The sequence below is a fragment of the Coloeus monedula genome, assembly GCF_965178545.1.
Source record: "Coloeus monedula genome assembly, chromosome: 3".
NCBI lineage: Eukaryota > Metazoa > Chordata > Aves > Passeriformes > Corvidae > Coloeus > Coloeus monedula.
Genome location: NC_138783.1, coordinates 30,447,177 through 30,464,534, shown reverse-complemented (window position 1 = coordinate 30,464,534; position 17,358 = coordinate 30,447,177). Strand labels below are relative to the sequence as shown.

Here is a 17,358-nt window from a genome sequence, read left to right as displayed (position 1 = left end):
GAAAATCTTCAAGTGTGAATCACGTTTCAATGCTTGCCTGTGAAGACACATGAACTGCAGTATATCTGGGGACCAAAGCAGCATCCAAATAAAATTGCCGCTTGGTTGTGAACTGAGCATCTCCACTGTAAAACTGATGAAGAATGAAGACAATTTAACATTCCGCAAAAGATTAGGGACAGCAATCACAGCACGTGTGCCTTTTACTTTTGCTCTCTTGACTGACACACTTACCCCCCTTTCCTCATTCCTCTGAGCGTCTCTGATAAACAGCATTGCAAGTTGGTTTAAAAAAAAAATTTACAAGAGAGAGTTCTGTTGGTCACCTATTTACACGTGGCATCACTCCACAAGGAGCTTGATCTCATTGGCTAATAGCTGGTTCATGTTGAAGAGAGCCCCCGGGAGCTTGGTGAGCAACTCTCTCTCCGTGGTCTCAGGGTCGCTGTCGACAGAGCTGGAGCTAGCACTCATGTTGTCGACAGCGGCCCCAGCTGGAGGGCCCAGCTCTGGCTCGCTAGTCTCGCTGGCCGTGGACACCACGGAGAGCAAGGACATGCGCCGCGTCAAGCGGCCGGGGGCCAGCAGGGAAGCGGCATAGTCCGCTATGATACCAGCTACGTCTAAATTACAAGCCTTGTCAAAGGCAATGAAACCTACATTTGCATTGGCCTCGCAGACGTAGAATGAACCGTCGTCCTTCATCAGCAGGTCAATGCCGCACACGTCCATCCCCAGGATGTTTGACACTTGGACTGCCAACTGCTTGCCTTGTTCGCTCAGCGAGCACATCATTCCTACACCACCTGGAAAAAGTGAGAACAACTTGCTGTCTGCACTCAGGTCACAGGTGACTGACATCCTTCTCCATTGGTCAGTGCTTTTCAGTTAGGAAGCTTCAAAGTCAGCCTGCGAGCACACTGCTGATGACTTAGACAGCAGCATCCTTTCCACAGTGACTACTAATGAACTTGATGCCACACCAGGATTTCAAAAGATTCTGACCTGCTTTTGGCAGGTCAAGATTAGGATTTGTTTAAAAACAGTTAAGCAATGACTTTTTAGTCAAGAAAAAATACACATTTTTATCATCCCAGGATATTAAAAAAATGAACTAACAAACCACCCTTGCTCCTTCTCAGGTGGAGGCTTTCCTTACATGCTTGTAGGTGATCGCAAGAAATATTTCAGCAAAACTAAACCTAGAGCTCTTGATAAGATTACAGCTCTAACTGTAGATATAATTAAGGGGGACGGGGATTAAGACATCATCTGCTCACATCCCTCTCAACTTGCTATCACAGGTTACTGTCTCTAAAGCAAGAATTAGGGAACATTTGTGTCTCAACCTCATCAGGTCAGGTTCACAGTTCATCATCTAGGTATTAACAGGCTCACACTTCATCTATCACAATACTTAAGTTTAAAAATAACCCATGCATTAACCAACAAAAAAAAAACCATTTAGCAGAAAAATCTTTCAGGCTGTATTTCCTCTGCATCAAGTAGTAACTAAAACCTCTTAGGCATTTTGACTAACCAAAACTGCGTTACACATGAACACTTTTATCCCATCCCTGCTCAGGTTCAGTGTAGTTTCAGCCAGGCACCCTCAAGCGTCCTTCCTCCCTTTACCCTCAGAAACCCTCATGTCCAACACCCAAAGCTACGCAGGATCTCAGTTCTGAGTAACCTCCTCTTTCTCCCAGATATGAGCTTTAGGGGAAGAGGTAGCAGGGAGGAACCTGACAGACTTAAGGCAGCACAGAAGATGCACAGTGCAATGCAACCATTTACTGCCTTCAACAGTTTCCTCTCTTAACATTTTTTTCTACCCTCTTGCCAACTGACTTGCCTCCTCCACCTCCCGTAAGTCTTGCTTTCTGTCTTCCTTCATTTTCTGTTCCTCTTAACAAGATGAAACAAATGATAATATGGCATTAGCATCAAACTGCCATTACCACATCAGATGCTCCATTTGTGTTCTAGAACTTTCCCCTGCTCGTCATCCATCCTATCCACCTAACACTGTGAACAGAGATTGTCTCTCCTGTGTTTGCTCAACATGCTTCTTACTTAATCCTTATTCTCGTGCTTCCCCTTTAAACCCCTAGCAGTAAGCACAACTAACACAAAGTAACACCTGCAGCTTATTTCATTTGGCTTTGTGATTTTTCAACTGGATTGAAAAATTCTGATCAGAACTATGAGCAATGCTTTTCCTACCAAGTGAGCAGTTACTCTGCATCCTCCCATCTGTCGAGCAGCGGAGCATGGTGCCCACCACACGGCCTCCCACTACGATGACGCGCACATCCTTGCCATGGGACTCCTTAACGTATTTTTGAAATAAGTAAGGGGCATCATGACGGATCAAATGGCTTAGGTCTGCCAAATGGTGTTTGTCTCGTGCCAGGAACACAGCTTTACCTGTATGGAGGAAAGAACATCGGCATATTGAAAGCAGCTACCCATCTGAGCTGCATCAATGATTCAGCACATGAAAGTAAAATCTCTGACCAGCACACTGCCCATTCTCACAGGCCCCATCTGCAGTTTATACCCATTTACAAATTCTTCCATGGACAACAGTGTTCCACTGATTCAGTGCTTTTAAGTGTTCAAGTACTGACAGAGCTGAGGAGATGTGAGTTGAAAAAAAAAAGAAAAAGAAAGAAGCAAGGAGAAAGAGAAAATCCTTAGATAAAGGAGGTGGTCTTGCAGTTTCAACTTCTTTTGGTACAAGCCCTTAGTGAGAGAAAAAAAGGAAGAAATACTTAAAGAGCAGCAGACATTTAATTAAAAGCAATTTTGTTCATTCAAGAGGACAGGACCCACAGCCTACAGCTTTGACACACAGGAACAAACAACACGAAACTGTTAAACACTGGGCAACTAAGAACTCTGAAGTCTCTCGTGTGTCACTGCAGAACCACCCACTTCTCCGTTAGGAAGTTCCTGAGAGCTGCTCTTCCCAATACTTAAAAGGACTCACAATTCAAGAATGAGGCTTGCAGTGGAACAACTACACTCAGAGGAAAACGTTCCACTCCATAGTATCCAAGACAATTTAGCAGAAGATTCCACAAGACATTAAATGAATGGAATATCCTACAACTGAAAAAAAACTTCTTTATAAATCACTAGCTTTTCTGCAAGCAAACATCTCTAGGACTTGGATTTTTTAACCTAAAGTAAGTCATTTTATTCCACTTCATTTCTAGACCACACCAAAGACTTCTTTGTTCTTTTCCAATTGTATTAATACTGGTTAAAGTCATTCCTGAAACAGACTCTACCACTTTCTATCTAATTTCTAGTCTCACAAGACTGCATCCCTTTCCGTCTTGATGTATCTACATTTCCCATCTCTTTTTCCCCTTTCTTAAGGGCTCTATGTCATATTAGATTTATGTTTTGCAATAAAGCTGCACACTTTCTCTTGGGGCAGAACTGTCATTCAATTATGTTATGATGTTAACAGAGTACAAAAATAAATTGATAATCTGCCCTCCTTAAGTAAGGGAACAGAAATGCAGCAGAAGCAGAACTAGGATAAATAATGTGTAAAAAATTTCAACAACTGCTCCTAAGCCCAACTACAGCAGCATCTGCTTAGACAGGACTTAAGGTCTCCATAACACAACACACTGCTTGAGGAACATGGAATTTCTCATTACAGAGAAATGAGAATGTAAGCTTAAAATTCATGACAAGAAAAAAAACTCCATGTCCTTTCCCCCACTCCAAACTTCATCTCTCCTACAGGCAATTAATCCTACTGTATTCCTGAAATGGAATAGGAAGAATGATGCCTTGGAGGGGAACTACTTAGTTCTTGGGAATTATGCAACATCATGACATCTTGGCAAAACCAGGATTGGCCCATTTGCTGCAGCAGCAAACTGCGCAGAAAATGGGCCTAGAAAAGTATGACTTTTATTCATCAGCTAGTACCTATGACCATGTTTGCAAATTTATTTTAAATATAATCTTCCAATGGCTGTTCTTCAATTAATTTGAAAAAGTTTCCCCAACTCTCTTGATGCAAAAAGATACGTACTTTGCATAAATGTGCATTAAAATGCCTGGAATTTAAAGTGCTCTAAAGCAAACCTTGTACACAGATTTACAGGAATCCTGGCTAAAAAAGGGAGAAGGAAGCCAATAGCTGTAACTCTAAAATTATTCAGTAGATCTTCACAAGAGGCAGTGTCAAGTCAAATCTACTGTCTCAAATATTCCACAGCTGTCACATTCATCTTGCTGCAACATCAAACTCCACCTTGGCTTTAGAGCTCCACCCACACTTTAAAACCACACTAACAGGTATTGCTGCCAACAGAAGTAGATCTGATCTTCCTTAGCCCCAGCATTTTGCTCTCTTCCATTATATCACCACAAGCACTTGTGCAAGTAAGTGCTGAGTCATGTCAGGAATTAATCTGAGTAAAAATAATTTATCTAGATCCACTCAACATCAGTTCCTGAATCCATTTACTGCATGGGTACAGAAGTACTCATGCCAGCAGAACAGAAGCACCAGAGCAGTACAGAGTGGGAGCAAACCAATGGACAGAAAGAAGGAAGAAGTGGTGTCTTTTAGCTATGATTTTGTTTAAAGTAACTCCTGGTTTTGTGCTTTAACTTCATTTTTAGTCTCTGTATTTCTAGTATTTATTAAATCGGTTTTAAAGCAGATTAAAACCAGAGCAACTTCCTCTGCAAATAACCTCTGAAATTGATTTAAACCTGGTTTCCTTTAGTAACCACTATCTAACAATAAATGAAGTTGATGTTTGTTTCATATTCAACACCTAAAACAAAAGACTAATAACAGAACAATTTAATGTGTAGCTGTGGTAATACCACTGACACTGTCAGAGGTATTTTTCTGAAAAACAGAGATCCAGTTTGACAAGCAATACATAAAATTTTATTTAAATCAGAATCCTAATTATAGACAAAGTAGAGTAGGAAGGAGGTCACTGAATGAACTGAGATTTCATTTCTTACGCCTATTTAGAAACATCCCTAAAATCCATGTAGGCTTCTTTCAACTTCATGAAGGCCAGACCTCCCATTATTCCAGTTCAAAGCTTTCCTCATATAAGTCACCAAAGCACCATGATTTCGAACTCTTTCCCCCCTACCTTTGCAAGACTGGGCTCCACTAAAACTGTTTCCCAGTGCTGCAGTCTATTCAACGTTCAGAATTCAAAGGGTGGCAGAATTTAGATGTATTGGAAAGAAGTCCAACACCCAACAGAAGACCTTCTTAACTATCAGTCCTTGATGAGACAAAATCTTGGAGTGCTGCTCAGAATACTCCTTGCCCTCGCCCCTGACCTCACACCCACCTCGATGACCCCGCGTGTTCTTCACCACCATAGGGAACTCCAGCACTTCCGCCTCATCAATCATTTTGGAAAAATTCTCATGACCACCTGGCAAAAAGAAAACCAACAACATTATGTGCCACCAGTCTGGTGTGGCCAAATTGGGGATGTAATTGCCATACATTCCTCCCACCCTTAGAGCTTAGATAATGCAGAAAAAACTATCAGTTAAGAGGACCTTGGTCATGGAGCATGATCAGACTTTGAAGGTGTTTGTGATGTATGGGATACTAACTCCTACTTCCTTTGGAACTGAAGACACAAGTTGACAAAGGCCTCTTGATCACAACCCGAGAAGGCTCAATCTAATCTTCCAAATCCGAATGCCCCAATTCTACCATCTTGTTCCAGTTTATCCGTTTTACTTTATCAACTCCCATCTTTTCAAATGCCCAACAGGAAAATAGCAGACACGTAACACTAGTAACAGCTCCATCCAAACTACTAACCAGGAAAGCAACATAGAATACAATTACAAGGCATAATCCAGAGAGCAGCAACAGACCTTGTCAGTCCACCTCCCCCCTTTTGAAGGCTTAAGTCTCCTGTATCTCATTCTCCCTATACCCTGAAGTAGTACTTCAACCTTTTAATCTCATTGCATCTGTAAGGACCTTAGAGAGTAGCTTTTAATGGCCATTCACACAATTATGGTTGATACTGCAAGGTTACTTGAGTTCAATTCAAAGAAGGCTGACCACAGCACAAGAAATACAGAAGAGAAAAGTCAGCAGACAAAGGAATGAGCCCCCTCTAACACATCATGCAGTAAAGTGCAGAAGTCAAGCCAGGACTCTGGTCACAAAGCCAGCAGCAGCCATCACGACCCTGCCATGGAGTTTAATGCATGTCATGGAGTAACATGTCATTCAGCACATCCGGCTTTACTTGGCAAAGTCAGCTCTCACCGACAACTTGATACTAGTGGTTTAAAATAAACAAAAAGAAAAAAGAAAAAAAGAAAAGAAACTCATGTTTCTGTCAAATTCCAAAGGCAGGCACTAACAGAAGTGGGAAGGAGTTATGATCAAACAGGTATGTTCTGCAATTATTCAGCATCATTCATGGTCTCCCCTTCCCCCAAAAAATTAAAAACTCATTCCTTACTCAACGAGTTAGAGCAACCACATGTATAAAGAAAGGGTATGTTTCTTCTCAAATGCGTTTTCACGGTAATTGATAGTAATAGTAATTCATAGTAATTGATAGAAAGCCATGTTTTTGTTTTTATCTATTTTTTTCTCATTTTGTCAAGTTCCCATTACGAAAGCCTATTGATGCAATCACACGAAGGGGAGAAAAGCACTGGTATTTTCCCAGAAGGAAAGGAAGGTTGAGAGGTATCTTCAGTTCTTTAATAGATTGTAATTAAAAGCAGAAATAGCATCAGGTTAGAAATACCATCAGACAAATGGTTCCTCTAATCTAGCACTCTGTCAGGAACCAGTGACACCAGAGATTCCAGAGGCAAGCACAATAAGCAATAATTAACTGTTTTGGTGGGAAACAAAGCCCAAACTATTGTCAAAAGGTGAACACAAGGGCTTGTACTCTTTGCTACTCTTGTCTTTTCACAGAAACTAATGTATTTGTAGACCCTTTTATTCATATAAGAGTTTAATCTACTTTCAGGTTGTACCGAAGTCTAGTTCTCTGTAATACCCATGACATTTAGTACCCCAAGCTCTTGTCTGTTGATTTGGGCAATTGGAAAAGAACAGAAAGTATTATAGCACTAATTGCCAAAGTCAGTTGCTTGGAAGGCTGGGGTACAGTTCAAGTACTCTTTTCAAAGCATCACAAGCTGATCAACAAAGACAAAACCAGAATCTGGGTGTCACAACTTTAACTTCCTTTTCTGGTTACCCAACACTTAGCTGTGGAACTGGCCTCATGCTACTTAAATTTCTATGGATTTCCAAAACTTGACTCATATCTTTCGCACTGCAAAAGCATAAGCTGTCAAGGCAACTATGCTATCCTTTTGATCCAACAGCCTTACCATATGAAAAAGTGTCTGGAAGAGGCACACCATGGCCAGCAAGTTCTTGAAACGTCCAGAACTTGTTGACACAGTTGAGGATGGCTTGAGGACGATTCATCAATCGACAGCCCATCTTCTCTAGGTGGCGAAGGACTGTGATGTCGCTGTCACTCTGGACCCAAGGTGTTGGCACACGCACAACCACCACTTGTGGGTAAGCAGTAATGAGCTCCCCTTTCACCCGGAGACCTAAAGAAGGAAGAGAAAAACATCCCAGTCTTAAGTCATAAGGTCTCCAGGAGAAGGTAAACAGGCAAAGAAATACTGCACTATCTGTGATCACAGAGATACCAGACTTCAACAGTGAGTGTTAAAGCAGCACAACTCTCCCTAGCATGCATCTTGTCAGCTGTACTGTTTCATACATGTCACTCTTAACTCACCTAAAGGACTAAGGAAAAACCAGACTTAATCAGGGCACATCAGTCTTGGGCTCCTTCCCAGGGTGAAGGACATTTTTTTATAGATTGACACACCTTCCTTTCTACGGGTATAAGATGCACACTACACTCACATCAGCTGTATCAATAGCTCAGGAGGTTCCTGCCTCCCACCGCTGGTTCTTGCCTACAGGATGCAGTTCATACCTTTCCCAGTCCCAGCGGTATTGATCCCTCTGTTTGTGGTATCACGTTACACAACATATTGCCAAAGTAACAGAGACTAGATACGATCCTTAAAAAAACACAAAAAACCAGCAGTATTTTTAACAGGTAATTTCAACAATCTGATTTATATTAAATAACTACTCAGAAATAACTTTATCAGCTAACAGGGAAGCACCCTGTGACAAAGGCAGGAACTAGAAGAAAGCCAGCTTTGTCACCGAGATCAATATATTACTTAATCATGACCTATAGTTTTACAGGCTAATTCTCCGAAAAAGAAACACTGAAAGACAAGCTGCAGGAATAGGAATATGACAGGATTGGACGGGAAGGCATCAAGCTCAATGGAGACAGTCTGGCATCTGAGGACGGGAAAAGACAAACAAGATTTGATATTCACTTTATTTGCCTTATGTTCAAAGCAAAACTTTATGACTTCAGCATAATATTCTCAGCTCACACTGCTGTCAGCACTTTAAGGGTTACAAAATAAAAGGTGAGCTGAGAAATCACAGTGCATCTGCATTTTGTGCCTACCAAAGGCCAGTTGTAACTATTGAGATCTATCCAAATTTTATTACCTGATAACTCTATTTCAAAGACGTTATTTTACAAATACAGACTTGTATCTACTCTACCTAGAGGCATAGACTGCCAGGCAATATATGTCATTTCAAGGTGCATTAGAATTAATTGGGGGGGAGTTGGAGAGGAAGGGGGTGAGAAGAAGGGGTGGTTTCCCCTCTCTGTACTTCCTTTTTTTCTTTTTTTCTCCCAACCTGTTCAAGTACTTCAAAATACAAGGATATATTTTAGAGCTTGCATTAAATATAACGAAGCAACCACCTAACTCCCAAAATGGAAGTTGAAATGTGCTGCCCAGTCCTCAGGAGAACACAGAACCACACTCTGGAAAGGCCAAAACAGAGCCACATCCAATACAAATCCCTTTTTCCAATCCCCACAGCCATAATTGCACAGAGATGAGCAAACATAAGCAGACGGGTGCTCTGGCTGCTCACCTCATTAGCACCAAGCACTGCCGCATTGCAGCTGACATGACTCGCGTGTTTAAGCAAGCAGGCTTCAGACACACACACACCCCCCATTTTAGAGAGGCATCTCAAGCAAGATTAAAAACAAGACACTGCTACAAACCTAAGCAGACTGTGAACAGCACAAAATGGACTACCATCTCCTTTAGCCAAAAAAGGAGTACAGATTCAGCAAGCAAAAGATTTTTTACTCATTAGTCAGATTCCACCTTACACATGTATTTTTCCATTTAGGTGCATGCCCAATTACACCCACTTTTTGCCAATGTAATTGCATGCATGTCCTGATCCACGTGCAAGCTGTGCAACAATCATTTTAAAAAGGACTGCATTTTCTACACAGCCCCAAAATTGCCACCGTTATCTGTGTTGTGAACCAAAACGACACAGTTTTCCAATTCATAATCTCTCAGTCTATTTTGTTGTTTTGCTTTAAAGTCACGCCACATGCTGAAGTTTTGCACCATGGAGTCTGAAAAAGAAAAACAGCAGTTTGAGGAGATGTGTTTGCCTCACCTGAAATTCTCCTGAATACCTGTGCTAGACTTGACTATCAGACTGGTGTAAATTCAGTCAGGCCACCATCCCCCTTGAAGTGACTTTGGAAGTACAATGATTTATCAACAGAACAGCCTGAGCTTTTGTTCCAGATTCAGTCATATTCTCTGGTCTGGATACTGTTCTCCCCAGAACAAAAAAATATTCTCTCCCCTTACAGAAGGCAGTTTACAAACAAAAAGAAGAGCTACTCAATGAAATGTATAATTTGAACCACTACTACTGACATGCGCCATAAAAATTAGCTGCAGTCTCCCAGCAACACAGTGCTGCAAACAGAAGCAGCTTTATTACAGTAAAAAGGAGAGGCAAATTCTGCCATTTTGGAACAAGCATGCATTCAGCATTCCATCTGAGACCCATCAGTTAACAATCAGGTTAATGGTCACTACTGCCAAGTGGGCTGATAAAATAATATTTATTCACTATCATGCACTGAAAGCAGTAACACAGAAGATATTAATGCATATGGTTAATTTTTTTCCAAAGAACCGATTCATGAATGCAAAGAGGAATAAGGGGAAAAAAGACTACAGAGATGTCACTTAAAGAGTGGTTAAGAGGTAATCGTTTTTTTTTTTTAACTATAGATAGCGCTAAGTTGAAAGAGACCCAAAAGGCTCATCATGTCCAACTCCTAGCGCTGCACAGAACACCCCAATAATCACACCATGTATCCAAGAGCATTGTCCAAATACTTTCTGAACTCTGTCAGGCTTGGTGATGTGACCACTTTCTTGGGGAGCTTGTTCCAGTGACCAACCACCCTCTGGGAGAAGAATCTTCTAATATCCAACCTAAACCTCCCCTGACTCAGCTTCAGGCCATTTCCTCAGGTCCTGTCACTGGTCACAAGAGAGAAGAGAGCCTGGCCCTCTGCTTCCCCTCATGAGGAAGCTACAGACCACTCAAGGTCTTCCCTCAGCCTCCTCTTCTCCAGGCTGAACAAACCAAGTGACCTTTTTCACAGTATGGCACACAAAACTGCAGACAGCTGAGATGACCCCTCTTTTCTTTGCAGTAATAGAGCCTGATCCCAAAACAGTAATAGCAGGTTACACTCACTATTACGCCCGTGGACAATGAATCGACCTCACAAACACACAGCAGGCAGACGCTCAGATCATACACAAATACCCTGACAAATTACAAGCTGGTCCATTTGTTGGCTTTTCCAGTGGATACCCACGACATTGCAGACACAGCAAAGAGACAGCTAAACAGTCCTTTGAAGTATCAATACTATAAGACAGGAAAGGGACATTTCAAGTTTATCCAATACTAACAACTTTCTCATCACGTAACAACCATTTTACCAGTGCCTGAGGAACAATTTCTTAAGTTAGCATAAAATATTTGGGTATTCTTTGGTTCTATGATGTAAAGACTCCTGAGTTGGAAAATCACACAATAAAAACAGATGTAAACCCTGCTCTTGAACAAGACCTATTCTTTCACTCCATTCCAGCTGTCTTTGTTCTTCCTCTGCAAGACAAAATTCTCCAGAATGGAACACGGTACATCTGTAACATTATACACCAATCATCCCAGTATTCAGACAAAGTACAAATGGAATTTTTGCAACGTGAATTGTAATCACCTGGGAATTAACTTGACCAGTTACGCCATATCCGTCAAAGTCAAGTTTCTCCCAAAAACAGCTCAAAGTAGCACATGATAGAACTGAGTGGGTACATGCATGATTATTCATCAGTTGGCCCAACCAGTCCTCCTGCTTTTCACTCCCAAAGAACAGCAGGCAAGCTTAAAATGCAAAGCAGCTGGTCTCTGCTAAAAAGGGTTATTTTGACCCAAACAGGTAGAAGCCATCACACAGACCTGTGAAAACCACAGAAAACAGACAGAGGATTAAACTGTACTGAAGACAGAAGAAAGAGGCAGAGATGATTTACTGCTGTTACCTGTAAGATCAGAAGATACATATCTATACCCTTATTAAGTTCCTGAGACACTAACCTCCAACATGGAAGAGCCTATTTTCATAGTAAGGTACTAAGGATGACAGCTGCCTCTCAGAAACCTGATTTAGTACAAATTTAGGGTGGACGCACATACTTTGGAAAAAAACCCCACAGTGATGCCATTATGAATGGCTAAAAAGGATCAAGATTTCAAGCAACTGTGTGTGGCTTCTGAACATTTTAATTCACATTCAAGCAGTATTTTAAATTGCTTACATTTTTGAAACTCATTATATTCAGTTTTCAGCCTACACAAATCCCTTCCAATCTCTAGAAGAATCATTCATCAGCAGATTAGTGACTACTGCAAAGCAATATCTCATGTCCAGTTTGCATGTTACAAACAACTGTACTTTTAGCTGAAACAACGCAAATGTTTTCACAGAAAGAACGTAGTTTCAGAAGGTAAGTCTATAAACTCAAAGACTGCAAGGACATAAAAAATAATTTCAGATGCTTTATATATCTTGATTTAGCAAACATCAGACACTTTTAACAAAAGATTAAACCTTAGTAATATTAAATAAGTTTGTAAAAGACCAAGCTTTTCACTGTGCCTGAAGACAGCTGGTAAACTGCCTTGCTACCCATGGAAGCTCACGACCTATCAAGCAACATTTCTGATCAAACAGATCAAAAAAGCAGGAATGATGCACAAAAGGTGGGTTTGCCAAAACTCCCTATGCAGTGCTGCCATGCATTCAGTAACATAAAACATTCCAGTCATTGCCTTCTTTCAAATTGACTTCCAAATGTATACATTTCACAGAATTTGTCTGAGAACCGTGTGACTATGAGAAGTGCCCAAATACGGCCAACAAAGTTAATTATTCCAGGTACAACATGGGTAACTATGCAAAGAATCCTCACTGTGTGGCCTCAGCTGCCACAGGCTGACATTTCAACTTCAGTGACTACCTCTGTCTTTAGCGAAACCCCTAATAAATACCAGCTCTCTGAAATACATAAGTAAAACAAAGCAGGAAAAAAGTGTTTCAGTATTCAGCCAGATCCTGTATGTGGAGCACTTTTTCTAACAGGCATTCCAACATATAAGTGGAATAATGGTTGGTCATTGTGCATGCAGCATTACAAAAAATAAAATCTGAATCAAATTTCACAAGCACAAAACATACACCAGCTCCCACCACATTCCCCACAGGAGCTAGCAGGGTCTGGGAACTTCTAGATATATTACCCAGATTTTTCCTCAGAGATCTGTATGCTACCCTGAAAGTCTCCAGCTCTCAGAACTTTGTTACACAAATTTATTCATCCACCCATCCATGGAGTTGCTAACGTTTCCCAAATGAACAGTCACTCAGCAAGCAGGTTATAATGAATTCAACTCAGTCAGCTGGGAAAAGCAGGCAAGACTTCTATCACACAAACCTTTCCTCGTATTTTGACGACATTACATCCTGCTACTTGCTCTTCACAATTCATCAGTTGTTCTCACAGGCATCACTGAATTTTGATACAAGCCTGGACTCACTCCTGGTCTCAAATCAGTGCATTCCTATTTCTGGTTCATTTGTCCTTCCAATATCTGTCACCCACAAGACACTGCATAATATTTGCATTAAATCATTATAAAGTGTTTAATAATTACTTACAGTTTACTTGCAGGGAATTAAATGTGTTTCACCCTAATTGCCATGTAAAAGCAAGCTTACAGCTCAAAAGGGAGGTATCCCAAACTTTAATAGCAGATTACTGCAATAACAAGTTATACATTCTCTCACCAAACTCAACCACAACTAAATCTCTAAAATTTTTAAAACTCAGCATACTTCAAACATACATTCTGCCAAGACTGTGGCAGAATTTAAGAATAATTAACAGAAGTAGAATTAACATTAACCAAATACTACTCTATACCTCAAAAGCTTGCTCCTATATTGATTTGACTTTATGTATCTATCTTATAACCCAACTTTAAATAACATAAAATTCCCTGAAACTGGGTGATAAACATTTTTTTTTCAACTTTCTTTTTCAAACCTTGTTTGAAAAATGTAACTTCATTGAAATATGTAAGTATTTTGAAGCAATTGGCAGTTCCTGGGGGTTTTGCCAAAGACAGAGGTAGTCACTGAAGTTAAATTCCTCTTCTGAGAAGTGGCTGCTTCTGGCAGCTGTATGCTAGATAAAGTATCACACTTTAAATGCAATTTTATTTGAACCAGAACTTAACCTCTGAAAAGCAGCTAAGCACTGAAATTTTAGAGAACCACCAATTTATTAACACAAAACTGAACTTCCCCCTTTGAAGTTGCCCAGGAATTTTCTCTGTACCACTTATCACCTGACAGCCACAGTTTATTAGTCTGAACATTAAGTTGTCAAAATTCTCAAAAATTTCACTGCCATGTAAAAGTCTCTTTGATATCTAGTATTACCAAGCTGTTTTTTACTCTAGTGCCCACAGAAACAGACTGCTACAATAGTTCTTGCTGGGTGTTTTAAGTTCGTATTCTCTCCCTTCTATCTTACTCACTAGTTTTTTCAAATCCAATTAAGAAGTGCTAACATTCAACTCCTTGTGCTTAATATGACCTCACTCCCCCCTACAGAAACTTAACCACAAAGGCTTTCCCACCAAGATACACTTCCATAGCTCAGCAATTCCAAGGAAATCACACAGAGCAGAGACAAAACTGATCTCTCTAGAACAGTACTATGCCATCATATTCTGAAAAAAAGTATTTTGGAAACCAGGAGCTGTATATTTAGCAAGGCCTTATGATGAAACCTTTATCTAAACCCACTGCTCAGCACAGACCACACTTCAAAAGCAGACATCTGTTTATAATCCAGACATCATATTTTTGTTTCTATGTGGTTTAGGTGAGGCCTCTTGTATCTCATTAGGATTTTTGTACAATAGTTCCACCAGGTGATCTCAGAACAATCCTGGGTCAACTAAGTATGCCTGACAGTGTTTTAGAAGTCTAAAGCATCCTCAACTGAGAAAACACCCACTTGTGGCAGGTATCTGTCCTGCATCAACTCTCCAGAGCTCACCAACACTGAGAGCCTTAGAAATAACAAGTTCTGGAATCGCCCTCCCAGCTCAAATGCCGTAAGTCATAAACAATCCCATCCTAAAAAGCAACTCGTCAGTGTTACAGAACAAGAACAGAATCATAAAATCATTAAGGCTGTAAAAATCCTCTAAGATCAAGTCCAACCATTAACCTAACATTGCTAAATATATGTAAACTAACCTTACTGTAAACTTACTCCACTCTTAACACTCACTCAGTCTTTCCCATGTTTTACATGCGCTGTTTCTGCTCATTTTGAATAGCAGGTGAAGAAAAAAAGTTAAGGATACACCTGAAAAACAAAAGCGTGATTGGAAAGATCTTTCCAAAAGTAGAAAGAAATCCCAAGGAAGATTTCAAGCAACACACAACGGGTTCTCCTCCCATCTGAGAAGAATCTACATTTTTTCATGTAGTATCAAAAAACTACTAAATACCTTTAAAATGCCTAACATAAAGCACCTCATCTCTCTCTGCTACCAAACAATACCTTCTTACATCAGGAGATGCCCTTTTTTTACTTAAGCAAAGTGCTGAAGCAAAGTGGACAAGTATCCAACATGAGTTTTCAATTTGTAATGAAGGCACAGATTATTCATAGCTGTCTCCCATAACAGAAAAGATACCTAGAAGAATATCTTCATTGTCAGAAACTTTTAATAAATTGTATCAAACTCCCTGTCCTTTCCAATTTTTCCTAAATATGTTTAGCTGAGCCTGAATTCTGGGGAATGGAAAGATCCTCTCAGTTTATTGTTTTGACCTGTCACTGCAGTCTAAGGCCTTCCTAGTCAAAACTGCATCAAATTTATGAATTGGAAGCACTTATTTTGGAAACAAATGCATCCTTCTTAAAGGAAGGAATTTAGCTGTAGTATTTTGGGAAAAAAATTGCATTAAAACCGACTCTAAAGGTTGCAGAGATAATATAAATTCCTGCCAACTGGGAGAGTCTGCTTCTGTGGGAGTTTTTTAGTGTGTCAGAGAAAAACTTGTGCTTGACTTGGACATGTAGTATACAACAGTGTCAAGTGTCATCATGAGTACAGTATTTTCCTACACGAACATCTTCACCCCCCTAAAAAAGTTGTCCTAGACCAAAAGCTATAACCCAAAATGTCTTAGTTTTGATAGACATTAACACAAAACCATACACAAATCAAAGCTAGAGAAGAAAGAATTCCATTTTCCCCACACTTCTGTAAGCACACTCACTGAGTATGTCTCCTCTTTCTGGCTTTAGAGGGTTAAAGCTGCACTGCAGTAGCTGTACACATGTTTCATGACCACATTGTTATGAAAATACAGATATAACACCACAGTATTATTTCTCACCTGATCTGGATGGACAAGCTTCCACCTAGTCACAAAAACATGTCAACCAATTAAGATACTTACTTAGTATCCCTAATTAATACACTCCATACAATCTATAACTTCCTTCTTAAAAGAAAATATTCCTCATTATTACACAGGTACACAGTCCTTCCAACCAGCCCAGCCAAATAAAAATATCATGTAGTGGTAGTACTGTACTCACAGACAGCTGGCTAAAGCAAGTAGAATGGACATCCCCCCCTGTCAGCCTGTTCTGACCTTTGAAGGCAACACATTTATGAGATCAGACAATCTAGATCTAGACTGCAAGGGAAATTCTGAGTTTACCAATCCTTGCAAGCTTTCTTTATAAAGTATCTTTATAAACACTTACTCTACACTACAAGTTCTAAAGCTCTCTTGTCTTTCCTGAAATAATCACCTGCCCAGTTTACAAAGAAACAAAAATCACTAAAGGGCTACAGTTCTCATCACAAACAAGTCAATGGCAGAGAAGAGAAACAAAAGCTTTTTTACTGCTTCAGGTATGACAAGTCTCCTTAGCTCATTTATCTCTTCCACAGCTTCCTCAAAAAATCCCCTTTAAATATTTGCAGATTACATTTTTCTTCAAGTTCTTCCACTTTACAGGAACGCAATCACGGAATTTCATTACCAAATGCTACTCTTGATCTGTTCTTAGTAACCGAACTGCAATTTACATTCATTCCTAGACTCTGCCTCTAACAACTTAAAAAGATTAAAAACTATGAAAAGAAAAGGTTCAACAGCATGATATGAACCTTGGAAGACTCAAGCAAGAAAGAGGAAGAAATGAGTGCCTCTTTAGAAATTCCTGTGTTGGAGAAAGCACTCACATAAGGTTGTGATTCTAAGGCAATTTAAGTCACTGTTGCTGCCAACAGTTTTACTCTCCAGCTCCATGCAATCCTATGGTGGCATGCAGTGCCACCCACTCCCTATCACTCATACACAGACCCACTGGTGAGCTGGTAAGCTTCCTACACCAGCAGGAAACTCTTCTGTTCTGTTGTGGAATTCAATTTCTGCAGGTATTGCAAGCAAGCTGAACAAGCTCACTGTAGGATCTGATCAATCCAGGTGTCAACTGCAACAGAGAAACCTGGATCACAGCAATGACAGCAAGGATCTGAACAGTTTAAATTGTCAGGATAGTGATGTTTTGAGACTGTAGAATTCTCTATAGTGAGGTGGGTGTGTTTCTGCATTTACAACTCGATGGTCACTATGGTAGCCCAGCCTCCAACTTTGTAAGAACAAACCAATCAGACCGATTTCTGTTTCTCCAACTCCTGTCCTCCTG

At 40.3% G+C, this 17,358-nt stretch overlaps 1 protein-coding gene across 1 annotated transcript in view; it reads right to left on the bottom strand.

The window, feature by feature from the left end:
* Positions 1-239: 239 nt before the first annotated feature.
* Positions 240-17,358, bottom strand: part of RIMKLB (ribosomal modification protein rimK like family member B) — a gene marked incomplete at its 5' end in the record, with an annotated part of 32,177 nt that continues 15,058 nt past the window's right edge. The window contains 4 exons of the mRNA XM_082277378.1: positions 240-806; positions 2,227-2,430; positions 5,361-5,447; positions 7,402-7,632. Coding sequence (XP_082133504.1) covers positions 343-806; positions 2,227-2,430; positions 5,361-5,447; positions 7,402-7,632 — 986 coding nt within the window. The 3' untranslated portion in view covers positions 240-342. The remainder of the gene's footprint in view (positions 807-2,226; positions 2,431-5,360; positions 5,448-7,401; positions 7,633-17,358) is intronic.